The following is a 16,424-nucleotide window of genomic DNA, read 5'->3' on the forward strand; positions in this document are numbered from 1 at the left end:
TACTTATATTTGTTATTCATGGCCTCCTTCCTTCTAAAATCAGCTTTTAACATTATGCAAATGAGCCTTAAGGGTTACTGGGGCTGTTCACAGTGCCGCTCTGTGCTGCAGATTCACAGGCTGTTACAGTGTCCAAGGAGTACTCCCCCTCCTCCCACTTTGTGCTGAAAATTCCTCTGCTGCAGTGAAATTACTTCAGGCAGAGGGAGGGGTTGCCGAGGGAACAGGGGAGAGGTTAAGACATTGTAACAGTATGCAAATCGGCAACATGGAGGGGCTCCGGAACCTTCCCATTAGCCCTTCAGGCAAAACTTTAAAAGTTTATTTTAGAAGAAAGGAGGCCATGGATAACAGTATAAGAAGATTACCACAGTAACGGTACCTGGATCTATGAGTAAGTGCCCCTAGCTTATCCATGCTTGATTTTGATAGTAGATTTCCTTTCAAATAAATAAAAAAGGCAACATATTTTAATGTGCAGCTTGCATTAAATATAAAAACTGAATGGCTGCTACATAGATGGTTGCAAATAAAAACATAAACAAAAAAGGATGTAGCCTGATCCTGTATACTTTAAAATGTTGGGGATTTTGTAGTGTATTGTATTTTAGCTTGATTTGAGCAATGTACTAATATACTAGATGCATAAAGAAGTGAAGTGGCAAAGATTTGTAATATGATAGTGTGCAGTAAAGCTGCCATATTAGGGTGTGTGAGTGCATTGACCTAGATTACACCACTTCAGCTATGGCAGTCACTGAACAATAAAGTGTCCCTTTTGCTGGACCCTATACAAGTAAATAATAAGTGCTAAGAGTTCAAACACTTCTCAGGACTAAAGCATAGAAGTGTTTACCTTCCAAGCCCTGTCAGTACATTGTGCTACCTCTTCATGTTGCTATGTACTTCTGTTCCTATTGTTTGAGATTAAAGTTATGTGCTTCCAACATAGGCTTCCTTGTCCTTTGTTGAACTGGGAAAACGACAAAGCAAATCACTTTTCAAGAGATCCAACTGTTCTTAATAAGAGAGAATTGTACCTGTATAATAGATAAAAGACATATAAACTCAAGATAACTTTCATTGTAGAGCGTTAGATCTGGATTTCATGAAAACTAGATTTTATTTATTCCTTGGAATGTTCAGGGATAAAGAATGTGGACACAAAGCTGTAATCTGCACAGCTAAAAATGGAAATAAAAATCCAAATTACTGCCATCCAGTATCTGCATACAGAGACTAATGTTTCACCGAACAATACCAAGTTCCTTCATGGGAACAGGCCGATATCTAGGGACAATTTGCATTACTACATTAATCTGTTTTAGATAACTTTTGTCTAACCTGTTTTGCATAAACACTACCCATCCTAACAATTTGTATATAGTCTGATTATACTGTGCTGGATATTTTAATAATAATTAAATAAAAATACCATGTGTTATACTGGGTTCACATCACCTTATTTGCCATACTTTGTAAGGACACGTTGGGGGGATTCTGACCTGTCTTTGCAATGTATGGCACAAACTGATCCCACTATATGCTTGTACAGACGGATCCGTCACTTGGGGACCCCACCACCTCCCTCCTGTAGCCGGCAATTGGATGCTGCCAATGTATGGGGGTGTATCCCCAGTGATGTCACTGTCCTTCTATGGACAGTGACATCACCAGGTCCCCTCACTCCTGCTGAGAGACGTATGCCCTCAGCACGTTTTGAGGAGGGATGCAATATGCTGCATCTGCTATCCATAGCCTTCTATTGTCTCCACTGAGCACATATGCCCCTTAGCAGGAGGGAGCATGATGAAAAGATGTAGCTTGCTACATCTTTCCATACTGCCTGTTTTGCCAAATACAATGTATAGCGGTCAGACAGAGGCAAAACTATGCCTCCGTTTCTCACTACATGTCAATGTATCCACTAGAGATTTCACAATGTATATACGCTGACTGTACACAAAAAACGTGATGTGAACCCATAAATGCAAAATAGGACAAACATCACAAAATGTAGTTATACTTTCTATACACATTATATAACTGTCAACCAGACCTTCTTACTTAGGTGGGACATCTCACCATGTAATGCGTATTGCAGCTTCCCGTCCTATGATGATAGTTGTTGAGAGAGATGAAGATTGAACAGTGGAATTTTAAGTTAACTATAATTTTTCTCTGGGGATATTATACTTATCAGTTTCTGGCAGCAATTTTCTCTACTCTACCAGTGTGGAGGAGTTGGCAAAGTCAGCTGCCATCCAATCAAGCATTCATCCGACAGCTATACAAAGTGTATAACCAGTTTAAGGTTGTGCTCTTTTGTTGAACTTCTTTAAGAGTTGTTCAAACAACTTGAGCAAATGTGAGGGCGAACTAAGTTTTGGGAGTGGGGAATATTATTATCTAGGTAAACATATTGAGGGAGATTTATTCATATGTCCAGAACAAAATTCTGTTATAGTTTGCCCCAAAAAACTTTCTGCACCACATTTATAAAGGGTTATAGGCAGTTTTCTGGCTCTCCTACAACTAGCTCGACAAAAGGGGCGTGGCCTAGCACCAAAAATGTCCGTGTGCCAGAAACACTGCTAAACAGACAGAATTGTGTCCTAATTTTCTGGCTTAAAGTAATAGGAGGTGTAGAGTAAGACTAAATCCAGCATTAGACACTTATATGACTCTGGTGCAGAATAAGACTGTCTAGTCTAACTCTGTGATGTCTAACCTTAGAACACTTTTTATAAATCTTCCCAATGTTATATATTGGAAGCCATAAATGGGGGCTGTGATGGAGGTAACTCTTTTTATTGATAAAGGCAAAATCTGTGTAACCATAAAACAGTAATATTGGTGGTTTACTAAAATGAATAAACAAATGTATTAACAACAGCACAAAATTAACACATACCTTATTTCTTTGTTTCTTCCCCCTAGTACACATTTTGGAACTTTATACCGAAGAATCTATTTGAACAATTCAGAAGAATAGCTAATTTTTACTTTCTAATTATTTTTCTTGTACAGGTAAGTGTTCTCGTACTTATAACAGCTTCAAATTTGAAAGTTAAATAATAAATATTTATAATTATAATAATAATAAAACATCTTTATTTATAAATCACTATCATATTCTGCAGTGCTTTTCACATCATGGGGTACATATACAAACAAAATAAGACATTACATAAATTATGAAGTCACAAGAGACAATAGAGGGGCTCTGATCGCAAGAGCTTCCTTCTATGAGGATGAAGGGGTGACACAGAATGTGACAGTGTTTGTACAATGGCCCAGCCAAAAGGGATAAACAAATTAAATAAATAAATAATGTTATGGTGGTGAATGAGCCAAACACAATATATATACATACTGAATCCAGGTTGCATCTGCAGACTAACCTGTGCTATTAGTCGAAGACTCTAATAGTCCTGGGTAAGACATTCAAGGGAATTGGTGCAGCACAGGAGAAGTCCTGGAGACGTGTGTGGGAGGTTCAAATTTGAGAAGAAAATCATCATAGATCAATGGAGGATTGAAGAGCACAGGCTAAGGTAGATGAGGGAAGAAAGGTAGGGGCAGCACTGTGCAGGGCTTTGTAGATAAGGGTGATTAGTTTGAAGTGAATTTGGAAGGTGACGGGCCACCAATGCAGTGAATGACACTAAAAAGGAACCCAGATGTGTTCTCATCATTAGTGCTTAGTGTTGCATTTTTAGCAAATTTTGGTTTGCCAGAGGTTGTAATTGACTCTCAAAATAAACTAATTATTGAGTCACTACAATGCATTTTTGCTCTATTGATCTACAAGTATAAATGTAGGTGGATCCTTATTGTCCCTGATAGCAGTCCATAGTTGAATGGCTTGTCTATGAATTTTAATTGATGTCTTTACCACTGATGGAAGTGGGAGTGACAGCAGTTATGGCTACAGCTCACTACATAGAGCCATGTACCTCTAGAGTCCTGCCTTGTGTTTATGCAGGGCTGAAACAACCAATCAGTACTTTAGTTATAGAGTAGCATAGTATAACATGATCCATTTTCACAGCTCTGAAATTAAATACCAACAGTTTTTTCTTAGCAGTAGAATACGTTTTTTGCTTTGTTTTATTTTTCTTATGAAATGGAAAAATCCATGGTAATTTATTGAAAAAAAAAAATCGGTGTTGGTATGTAGGGGAAAAATCACTACCATGGATTGCATGACAGGTATTAACAATGTATGTCTCTTATGATTCTGGTAACCTAGTCATAATAGTACGGTCATTTCCCATTTTATCAATATTTACTGTTATGTCTAAAAGGGAAATTTATGGACATATTATCGAAACTTACCTTGTAATATTTTCAAGTTACTGAGGCGGCATGAAAAAAGTTCCTGGACAATAAAAAAAAAATTATGTCTGCTGTTTCTCTTTCCAGGAAACACAAAGCTATTGGTTTTTTGAATAGAATGGGAGTCATTTATCTTTATTCTGGAAATTTGTGTCCCTTTTTTTTTGGAGGGTAAGGGGATGGTTTGGGCTTGTAACTAAGAGGGTGTTAAATCCGGTATCTGTGTCTGTTGGTCTTTTTTTAAGTCGTCAAATGCTCTTTCCAGAATTTAAACAAGATGTCAGTCTTCATATTCATGGACATAAAAAAAAGTAATTAAAAAATCAAATACACAGCAATCAAAAAACAAAAGAGGAAGTAGTGTTATATATTTTGGAAATTTGGTTTTCCTAAGTCATAATAAAAAATTGCAACTTTATAGGGGACAACAACTGTATAGAGGCCAAAATAGCAGAAAATAGGATACATATTTTGGATATGCATGCAAAATTCTTCTGGGCTACATAGCAACTAAGCAAGAAGGGAAAGTCAGAAGGTGAAGGGCTATGGTTTTAAACATGATCTTCAAATGTGATCAAAAGAACAAACATCTTCTGTAATAAAGAAGGGAAAAAAACACCAAGCAGCAGGCTATATTAAGAACTGACAGGAAACTGGAAGGGGATGAATGTTTCCCTCAGCGGCAAATACTAAGATTCTATTAATGTTGTCTGGAATTCCTGGGAGACACCCACTGTTATGTTGCTGCGTACAAAATAATGGACAACTGGCTTGAAAATCTACATCATCTAAAATATCTACAAGGTAGAGGATGATCCATGTATTTTTGATTATATAATCATAAGGAGATTATTTAGTAAAAATACAAGATAGTATAGAATTATTCTGCAACAAAAATGGATTAGAATGCAAAGTCTACCAGGGCCTTAACAGGATTGGGTTATGTCACATTTCCTATGATGTAATCTGGTCTCCTATCGTGATGCTCTTCCTATATCCACAACTTGCTTTTTTACTTATACAACTCTTGAGATCTGGGTCTGATTGTAAAATTTCCCAATGTTTTCCTTAGATAGTTTTCATTTCTGTCCATTGGGTATGAAAATGGGTGATGAATCTTATTTCTTCATATTTTTCTTTTTCTGTCACTTTAAGTAAAGTTTTTCTATCCGTTCTTAGCGCTGTGTTGTATGCAATTTTTATTGATCTATTACTATAACACTAGGTGCTAGTGTCAGAGAGCGACACACGAGCAGCATAGGAGAAGCATTGAAGCCGCGATCATGCACAGCAGCCCGGCACTCACATAAAAGAGTGAGACAACGTTGCTGTTTAAGTGCAGTCTTGACACGGCAATCCCTTGCCACACGGACTGCCTCTGGGCGCGCAGCAGTAGCGGAGCAGCAATACAAGCTATGTGAACATCGTTCCCAAAAACCTGGGATTGATGCCACATTAATACAATATCGGACGCTGCACTCGGCATATACAGTGTGCGCAGGACAATACTCTGTGCATGCCCTGTCTACAACAAACAGTGTTGCAAAAAGCCTCTTAGCCCTAACAGATAAATTATCCAAAATAAGGGGCTGGGAGATCAGAAGACTGCAACATTGTTTTATTGTTAATGAGAAACAAAGTATCAATAAAGTCAACACAGGACATTACACTACAAATAATATTTAATAAGTTTAACAACGATACCCTCTAATAAATCCCTCAATCTAAGGGAATCCATGCAAGTCAAGTCAGTTACACATCTCTCCAGAGCCAATATCCGAGTTTACCTCTGATTCTCTTTTAACTCTTGACATTGTTTCTAGAGGATATTGTCTGTCTGTTTCTGGATAGCTGCCTGGTCAACAAGCGCAATTATTTTTTATTTTTCACTGCTTTGGCCTGAACAGATTGGTGGCAAAGTACCTTTGTTTCTTTGCAATAGAAAATGTATTGTATTATAGACAATGATATTAAAAACAGACACTTATAAGGGCGCTATCTGGGTTGGAGTTAGAAGTTTAGCTTGCCAAAGTTGCTGAAAGTGTTCCCAAAGTGGTGGAATATGCTACAATTGCTAAACGGAAACCAACTTAAATGACTTAATGGCCATATTAGAGAAGGGATGTCTGACAAGCTAATATGCACATGATGGTCAACTTTCCCCATGCTGTGGTTTTAATAGGGATCTACTGATCTCTAGATAACATGCTACCAATGACTTTCACTGTCCAATAAAAGCAGTCCATAAAATTTCCTTGCTTTATCAAAATAATTTTCTCTGATTTCCTCTGTAAAGTAGTCTTTTTATCTCCCGCAAGCCATTATTAATTGATTTTGCTCATGCTTTATATTTTATAACATTTTATGATGTCTTGCAGCTTATCATTGATACCCCAACCAGTCCAATAACCAGTGGCCTGCCACTTTTCTTTGTCATCACTGTGACTGCAATAAAACAGGTAACTAGTTCATTTAGGCTCTAGGATCCGACATATTTAAATGAAATGTTAGGGTATAACTATAACTTTGTCACTCCTATTACTTACACAGGGCTATGAAGATTGGCTACGGCACAAAGCTGATAATGCTATGAACCAGTATTCTGTCCATGTTATCCAGCATGGCAAACTGGTCCGAAAACAAAGCCGGAAACTTAGGGTAAGTTAGAATCAGTTTGTGATTTTATGGGGTGAGCTTAGACTAGATCTGAACTCATGAATGCAACAATTTTATTTTTGTAACAAATCCCCTAATTGTAAAAAATGGATCTCTACAGCAATGCACATGAACAGGGATCTCTAGGTTACTAGCCTCTACAAAAGAAAAAAAGGAAAACTGTTTCACATTTTTAAAAAAATATTTTTTACCATATGATAAATATTCTATTTTACACCATTTTCCCTATTCTGTAGGTGGGAGACATTGTTATGGTTAAAGAAGATGAAGTTTTTCCTTGTGATATGATACTGCTTTCCTCGAGTAGGGAGGATGGCACATGTTTTGTCACAACGGCTAGTTTGGATGGAGAATCCAGTCACAAAGTAGGCAAAATGTCTTTTTCTATATTGTATTACATTCATTGGCTAGAGTGTAATATAGTGTGTATTTAGACACAATTTACAAGTGATATATCTCAGTCTATACTAACAACGTAAAGGGTGAAATCTATGGTTCTATTTCTGCAGTGTAATTCCCATCGGTATGTTCATGCCTTGTAGAAAATCTAATTTATGTGCTACAGAGAACATAAGTTGTAGTATACAAATTCAATTTGCCTCATGTATATTTATGTTGCAGATTTTCATTGTGGATGTCACCTTTTACTACGCATGAGACAATGGCAGGAGTTGTTAATTTAGCTCTGGGGGTTTATCAAGAGGCTACAGCCCTGCCAGGGGTAAAATTTCACTGTGACCTGCACCAGGAACTTGCACAGGTTATAGCCTGTGCACCGGTGCAGGGCAGGAAAGTTTCCTGCTGGCCCACTCCACAGCCAAAATGTCCCACTTCTCACCCCTCCATGACTACTTGGTGTGCAGGAGGCATCAGGAGGGAAATAGTCATAATATGTGGCTGTACGCCAGTACAAGCCTTGATAAACCCCTCTAATATCTGCTGAAGTTCTGCCACTGGGCCAGAGAGAAGCCTGAGATTTCTCTGCTGACTTTCAGTTTTTTGTACAGGTCAGACAATGTTTGTAAGCTTGTGCTTGTTTAGTCATTTCTAAACTCTTAAAGAACATCTACCATCAAAATCAAAAAAATCAAACATGGATAAACCAGGGACACTGTGTGATGAAACTATCCTGGCACCTCAGGATGAAGAAGGGGAAAGTGCTGAGGGAGCAAGGGAGCAGAAGACAGTATAACAGCTTGTGAATCTGCCACACAGAGAAGCTCTCCGAACCACCCCTTTTGGTAGCCCTTTTGGTTCATTAGCATAATTATAAAAGTAAGAAGGCCATGGGTAACAAATATAAGAATATTACCACAGTCGAGGTGCCAGGATCTATAAGTAAGTGCCCCTGGTTTATCATGCATTATTTTGATGGTAGATTTCCTTTAAGAAACATCAGACAACAATCCCAGTATTTTTTGCTTACAGGGGCATTGTTATTACTCATAAATGTATGGAGTAACAAAGGCAGAGAACTTCTCAGACAATCCCTTTAAATATCAGAATGTTATATTTGAATCTCTCATATTGTTCTCTAATCTGAAAAACAGGTGCAGCCATAGACAACTGTCTTGTGGTATAAACTATGTTGACACATAGCTTATTACAACAGATACAATCCCAGAGGGTAACAAGCTGTGTGTTTCCTGAGACCTGAAATGTACTGTGTTTTCTTATTTCATCTGTAGTCTATGTGATATATCAGTAACTACAAGTTGACACACTTTTTAAAAACATATATACTATATATATTTCTGTTCCCCAAACTAGACATATTTTTCTGTTCAAGACACAAAAGCATTTCACAATGAACAGGAAATGGACACGCTGCACGCTACCATAGAATGTGAACAACCTCAACCAGATCTTTACAAGTAAGATCCTCCGATTCGGATCCTCCGATTATTATTTTCATATTCTTTGAATAGATCAAAACAATCAACAATTTTTGCCATTTAAATTCTAAAAAATGTACTTACATGGTGTAGTATTATGTTGTATGCTATGTATTATTCATAGTGTAAAGCAATATGAACATCTAAAGAGTGTTCCTTTGTTGACTGCAAAGCGACCAATGGAATTAGTCCTCTGCCCTGCTTGTCAGGGAAGGATCAGAGTCTGTACAGTAAAACAGAAGCATAGCTGACTCCTTGTATAGGGGAAGTAAGAATGGGCTTTTTGTCTACTGTGGAATGATGTTAGATGTGAAGGCGAGGCCATTATTGTGCACTGTTTGCTCTTGTAACATCAATTAGCTGCAGCACAAAGGCGGCCAAAAAGGTATTTTTAAGCTAGAAACACATAATTACTTTCAAACCTGAAGGTAAAGGGTAAATGGAAATATATGTTATTCAGATACCACTAGTCCTTTAATAAACTGATAGTCCTCTCCAATGTCCATCATGGGGGTAACTTGAGGAGGTGGAGAGGTTGTAGACCCAGGAGCATTAGAGGCCCATTAGTTACCTCTGCCTTATACAAAGAGACCAGTACTTCAACCATACAGACATTATAGTTAGGGGGAAGTTGGATCAGATTGTGCAGTGAAGCCCCACAGCTTTTCCCAAAGTAACATTTAATTTCAATTCTACTACTACCCCCACCGTATTATTACAGGTTGATGTGTTGTATTATTACATTCTTATCTCTGTGCTTACTTGTTTTACTTTATACTTTTATTGTTCAGGTTTGTCGGTCGAATCAACATTTATAATGAAACAGATGACCCCATTGCCAGGTTAGCTGATATATTTTTCCTTAAGCTAGCTTATCCCAATTCCGTAGATAGTTGTTTGTTCATTGTGCATTAACATATTACTTATTTATTTCCCTAAAGTTCATTTAACCTACCAATATTTGTATACTATTATATCATTTTTCATGTATTAGGCCTCTGGGTTCAGAAAATCTGTTACTTCGTGGTGCTACATTAAAGAACACAGAAAGAATATTTGGTAAGTGACATTAGAAGCATTGGATATTTTTGTATTTTTTATTGTCTAGCTCCTTAGCAAGTTGGGGAAAATGAAGGAATATTATTGCACATCGTATTCTGGCAAAATGCCATTTAAGCAAGCATATAAATACTTCATTGTGACTAAACAGATCATTAAAGGTGGAATTAGGACCCAATACAACATTAACAATAAAGTTAGCACAAGCAAATAAACAGTGCGTAAATAGTTTTAGGATGCCACTCTGCTGACTCAGTCATGTGTTAATTGAGAAGATGTTAGTCTTAGTTCCTCTCAAGTAACAATCTCCATTTACACTTCTTTCTGATTCTAGGTGTTGCTATATATACTGGCATGGAAACCAAGATGGCATTAAATTACCAGTCCAAATCACAGAAAAGATCTGCTGTTGAAAAGTAAAATGTTCTCATTCATTATTCATAAAATTAGCTATACTTCACAGCTAAGTGTAATAAGACACCACTAAATCTCATACGCACAATATTGACTTCCATAGATGTACATGAATTTGTTTGGTAATTGTATGTACATAGGGGGATATTTATCATACACTCGCCATTGCATTTTTGCAGCACCATAGATCAAGAGGCTTCAGGCTCTTGATGTATCAGGCAGGCAGGCGTAGAAATAAACAGAGCCGGCGACTCTTCACATGTGAAAAGTCGCCAGCAGAAGCGAGTGCGCCGGCGTGGGGACAGTAATGCCCTCCGCTCAGCCGACCGCGCCCCCCCCCTTCATGCCACTTCACGCCCCACTGCCGTGAAGGTGGCGGATTGGAACAAATAATCCCAAGTGCTAGCAATAAGCTAACATTTGCGATTATTTCAGAGCCGCTACGCCATGTCTAGGCCCTGATACATATGCCCCATAGAGTAAAAAATGTTAGAAACATAACACCACTACCAAAATTAAAATCTCAGACTTTAAAATGAATGTGACATTATATTGTTGTATTTTCATTTAGTACTTTTTGCTTGATTTTTTTATAGTATTTTTTAAAGGACCGGTCTGACCTTATTCCTTCTAGGTCAATGAATGCTTTTCTCATTGTGTACCTGTGTATTCTGATCAGCAAAGCCATAATAAACACTGTGCTAAAGTATGTGTGGCAGAGCGAGGCTTTCAGGGATGAGCCTTGGTATAACCAAAAGACAGACTCAGAGAGACAAAGGAATCTGGTAAATATTATTATTCATTTTTCCATAGTTTAGCCTTCCTTAAATGGAAATTGTGTATTGACTGCTCATTATCAATGACTTCTATGTGGATAAGCAGAAATATTATCTACATTATCTACACTGCGTTTTCCAGTGATGACGCATGTGGCTTGCCAGGTAACATTGATATCTATCCTGTGTTCTAAGTGTCTCATATTCTACAGAGAGCATTATATGATCTGTGATTCTCCATGTACTATATAGTAAAAAAAGAAATTGAAGCAGTGTAATTAATATTTTATGTGTATTGGCCTATGAGAACAGCACTGGCTTGTGGATCTTTGAGGATTGATCATTCCATTGACTTGTGTGTGTATTTCGGGCATGTCATGTAGCACAGTATTTACTGTAACTATAAGTGCCACCTCTAAGTGTTATTGATCGGCAATATTGCAGAATATATTTTGGGACCATAGAAGTATTGCGGTGGTAGCCGGTGATGTGCCGATGCCTGTAATAACTGATCAGCTTCAGATAAGTGACCATTAATCTGGTTGCTGAAAGAATTATTTGGTATTTAGTATTTAGTATTTAAAGGGGACCTGCCATCACCATATCATGTTTCTCTAAAGAAAATACATACATAATGTATAATTTATTCTACAGAATATTCTCCTTACAGAATGATGTTATGAGCACATGGATAACAAATATAAGAGGATTACCACAGTAGCAGTTCTTGTGGCCTGTCATTGTAACTAGTAGAACTTACAAAGTTACTGCATCCTGCTTCATTATTTAGCTGCCAGGGCTTACAACTCCACTATACAAGGTGCCATTCTGAACTTTTAGCTACCAGTTGAATTGTTTAACATGGCCAAAGGCAGATATGTCTAAGGCTGACCATATACATCTGATGGTGTCAGCTGAATGCTCATGTAACTGACCTGTATTCCATTTGCCTCTTACTAACACTTAAATACTTTGCTTGGATAAGAATACATGGTTTTTCAATAGAGGAAAATAAGTCAAACACTTCTTGAAATCAAACTACCCAATCCTCCCCCACCATGTGATTTGCCGTACAGGAGGGGAAGAAAGAGACCCCCTACCAAAATCAGCACAGCAGCTACATTTAATAGTAATCTGTGAATGTATTCATCATGGCCGGTACAAGGCATTTTGGTGCCCTAGGCAGTCAGGTCAATGGCTCCCAACAAATATTTGCAACAATTCAACAATTACCAAACCCAAATTATATTGCATATATAAAAAGTGCAACTTTGTAGAGAGCACATATAATAGTACTAGACATATCAAAAATAATGCAGTCCACAATTAGTGGCTGTAAGCTAGTTACAAAAACATCATGTATCTAGCAGCCACCATATATGTGCATTGTGCATATCCCAGCTGGGTGGCTACACTGCAAAAGATTGAGCAGCACCTATGCCTGCCTGGCTTTGCAGCACAGAAGAGAGGATAGCTGGGTACCCAGCTTGCAGTTCACAGCACCTGTCCATTCACATGGATTGCATGGAGCCTTAAGCTGTGGGTGACAGTGTCATACTTCAAGGAGCTGAATGTGTAACAACCACATCAAATGCAACATTAAACACCCCTGCTAAATACACGCTCCCCCACTCGTTCGTCAAATTGTATTTGGAGTATATTTTTGCCATGGACATTTGAAATGTGTAATTGAATACATGTTCCAGAAGCATGCAGGGACAGAGATGCATTACAGGCATCTGCCAAATAGTCTTTTTAACAAAGAACGTGACATAACACCACAAGACAGCACTGATATATTCTTCTTTGTCTAACCCCAATGTGTGGAGAAGCTATTTCCATCACATGACCCTTTAGTAGATGTTCATCTATGGCAACAGTTAAGTGGGATTTATTACAGAGTCTCTTTTTGGAAGGGAAATGTTTGTTGGATCATAGTTTTGGAATAATAATATTTTTTATCCATAGTTAACAGTCACCAGGTTTATGTATCTCACCCTCCTTTCTTTGGGAATGTAGCTGTCCCCTGCATTGTCCCTGCTGCCCCACTTTCTTAATGCTGTTTTCTGTGTGCTCCTTTTCTTCGCTCTCTTTCCTTTTTGTTCCCTGTGCAGCTTTTATATTTTTCTGCATATTCTACAAGCATTCTTGTCATATGTGTTGTCTGATGCTTTCCTTTACTCCTTCATTCTATTTTTCTCTCCAAAAGAAAATCTTTCTACTAGTGAAGGGTGTAGATAGGATGACCCATTGTGTAGTACTGCGCTGTCCATAAAGAGTAAAACAGGTCAGCTAGCTCTGCAGACCACATCCCTTTTTTCATGTACTGGCCCTCGGGTCTGCACTTACATAGTATATTGGATTTTGCACATTCTAATCTTTGGTTTATATGAGAGAAATGATGTGCTTCTACCCCTGCACCATTGAAGTAACAAATATGAGAAATCACTACTGATATTTGTCCTTTTAGATTTCGTTTTAACTAATGACATCAGAAAGAATCACTGCTATTATTTGCTCTAGTTTTCACAATGTTTGATGTGCTTTTTTTGTTGAGTTGTAAGAATTATCTGTTTTGTGCCGTTTCAGTTTATCAGAGCTTTTACAGACTTCCTGGCTTTCATGGTCCTTTTCAATTACATTATCCCTGTCTCTATGTACGTCACTGTGGAAATGCAGAAATTTTTGGGTTCTTATTTCCTTACCTGGGATGAGGAGATGTTTGATGAGACGACAGGAGAAGGCCCACTTGTGAACACATCAGATCTGAATGAAGAACTTGGACAGGTGAAGGATCTGGATCATGACTTTAGTATAAATCAGTTTAAGTCTAAGACCTTGTAGATATGAAGTTGTAACTTTTTAATTTTCAAATCAACTCAAAATGAATATTATTAATGCATTCTCTGTTTTGTTTCGGTTGTTTTGATTTATAATATGGCAATATTTTTTGTAGTGTAGCGGAGGATTTTTATATTATTATTTTTTTATTGGGAAAATGCAAATGTATTTTTATGAATATTTATTTATTTATTGTTACCCTGACAGCATGAGTATATAAGCTTGGGTATGTATGTTTTTACTTTTTATGTTCCCCATAAGGTCATAAAAGAACCCTGGAGGACATTTTCACAGGCTTTATTTAATTTTACATGTTTTTTCTTTACAAGTTTACTCCTTTTCCGCTGCTCTCTTTCCTGTAACTGGGGTATTCATAAGAGACCCAGTTACAGGGGGAAGCAATCTATACTGAGCTGTACTGGGTGTGATCAGCGACCGCCGAGTCTATAGAGCCGCCGGCAGTGCCGGCTCTGCTCCTCTATGCATGGCTCTACTTCAGTGCGATGCAATGAGGAGTGGAGAAGGGAGAAGCGGTAATAAACCCCATCTCCCTTCTCCTTAGGGTCTAGGGGTGTCTCTGACTAGAGACTCCAAGCTAGCACAGGAGCAATAGAAAACTGCAGCAATGATGGTCCTAGATGAGTTAAAGAGAATCTGCCATCCAAATTAACCCACCCAAAATAAATACTTCACAAAAAACTATGATTAAAAAGCATTGCCTTTATCTTTAGGCTGTCTTAGCACTCGGCGCTTACATTGCCTTTTAAAGCACAATATAGCAGCTGAGGAGAGGGAATTTGCGTAATTACATTTGCATTAAAATGTTCACAGATTTTTGGAAAGTACACAGGTACCTATATTATAGTCCACTACCATCACCAAAGAGTCTCTCTAGCAGTGTACACAGTAAAGTTTTACAACAATATTAAGAATCTACATGGCCATGTGCCTGCTTACAACAGGGAGCTCAGTCCGTCAATGTCCATAAAAAATGACTGGCGATGCCGCAGAGTTTGGCAGGAATAGGACCTGTCCTGTCTTTTGCAGTGCTGGGATTTGGCATGTTCCTAGGTTAGTGAAGCATGGTGCATGCACCGTGAACTTGCTCAATGGCTTTGGGCCAATGGCTTTGGGCCATGAGATACGCACTTTATTTCCATTTTATTGATTGTTTATCATACACCTAACCAAAGACAGCAGCGCATGTTTCTGGCATTTTCTTTTTTATAATTATTTATTCACATTAGTTCCATATTACTCACAAAAATATTACTGTTGCACAGACCAACCCACGCCACTTTTCAGACAAGTCAGAGAACTTCCGTGAAATGGTCTAAAATCTTTAATAAATATGGTGCAAGCCATTTCAAGTGCAAATTATTCCATAATTCTACCACTGACAGATTGATAAATCTCCCCCAATATGTCTGCCCTTGCCTTGAAACCAATATCAAATCAATATGACATGACTACATTACATTTTGTTTGCGATCCCTGACCTTTTTGCTAATAACCCTTTTACATCTGCTCTCCTGCGTGTATCCATAGCCACATGGTTAAGAGCAGCTGGTATTTACGGATCATTGTGAACACTGTTTGTAAATACACGGAGATGTTGATATTGCGGATGAGACGACTGTGTGGGTATAATTAGCACCTTCTGTTTGGAATCTTTTTAATAAACTCGCTGTTGCTAATCGTTTCAGCTGATCTTAATGGTAGGTCTTGATATATCCAGACAATGCGGGCGCAGACAGTAATTGGGCTTGTGTCTCAACCTTTAGTAAGAAATTGTATATTGCATTTATTTGTATGACAATGTATCAAAGATGTTCATTATCATACAGGATGAAGCACATAATAATAACAACTTCTTTAATAATATTTTTATTTGTCTTGGTTGGTGTTTTTTGATTACCAGCTCATTACTTTTTAAGTCCTTAATCTTTATCTTCTTGCATGCACCAAACTGTAGGTTGAATATATATTTACTGACAAGACTGGAACACTAACAGAGAACAACATGGAGTTTATTGAATGCTGCATTGAAGGCCATGTATATATTCCACATGTCATCTGCAATGGCCAGATCCTTCCTGATTGCATGGGAATCGACATGATTGATTCATCACCAGGATCTGGAGGAAAGGTATTACTCATTATAACTCTATACCTTCCTGTTTCTTTATAACGTAAACCATAGTTCAGTAGGATAAGATCCATTTGATTCTTTAGTTCTTGTGTCCCAGGCTGCAAGCTTTGGTATATATATATATATATATATATATATATATATATATATATATATATATATATATATCTAATATATATATATATATATATATATATATATATATAATATTATTTTTATTATTATTATTATTATTATTATTATTATTATTATTATTATTATTACAATCTT

The 16,424-nt window shown here is 37.5% G+C and overlaps 1 protein-coding gene across 8 annotated transcripts in view; it reads left to right on the forward strand.

The window, feature by feature from the left end:
• The window catches only part of ATP11A (ATPase phospholipid transporting 11A), a 121,823-nt gene that overhangs the window by 48,741 nt on the left and 56,658 nt on the right, over positions 1-16,424 (forward strand). For all 8 annotated transcript variants that reach the window (XR_011853144.1, XM_072135588.1, XM_072135585.1 and 5 more), the window contains exons 3-13: positions 2,941-3,030; positions 6,720-6,800; positions 6,892-6,999; positions 7,254-7,382; positions 8,788-8,891; positions 9,704-9,754; positions 9,907-9,971; positions 10,306-10,387; positions 11,020-11,170; positions 13,751-13,948; positions 15,978-16,151. Coding sequence is in view for 7 of the 8 variants with exons in the window: in XM_072135588.1 (XP_071991689.1) it covers positions 2,941-3,030; positions 6,720-6,800; positions 6,892-6,999; positions 7,254-7,382; positions 8,788-8,891; positions 9,704-9,754; positions 9,907-9,971; positions 10,306-10,387; positions 11,020-11,170; positions 13,751-13,948; positions 15,978-16,151 (1,233 nt within the window). In the remaining variant the exon portion in view is untranslated. The remainder of the gene's footprint in view (positions 1-2,940; positions 3,031-6,719; positions 6,801-6,891; positions 7,000-7,253; positions 7,383-8,787; positions 8,892-9,703; positions 9,755-9,906; positions 9,972-10,305; positions 10,388-11,019; positions 11,171-13,750; positions 13,949-15,977; positions 16,152-16,424) is intronic.

This window comes from Engystomops pustulosus, chromosome 2, assembly GCF_040894005.1.
Source record: "Engystomops pustulosus chromosome 2, aEngPut4.maternal, whole genome shotgun sequence".
NCBI classification, from domain to species: Eukaryota; Metazoa; Chordata; class Amphibia; order Anura; family Leptodactylidae; genus Engystomops; species Engystomops pustulosus.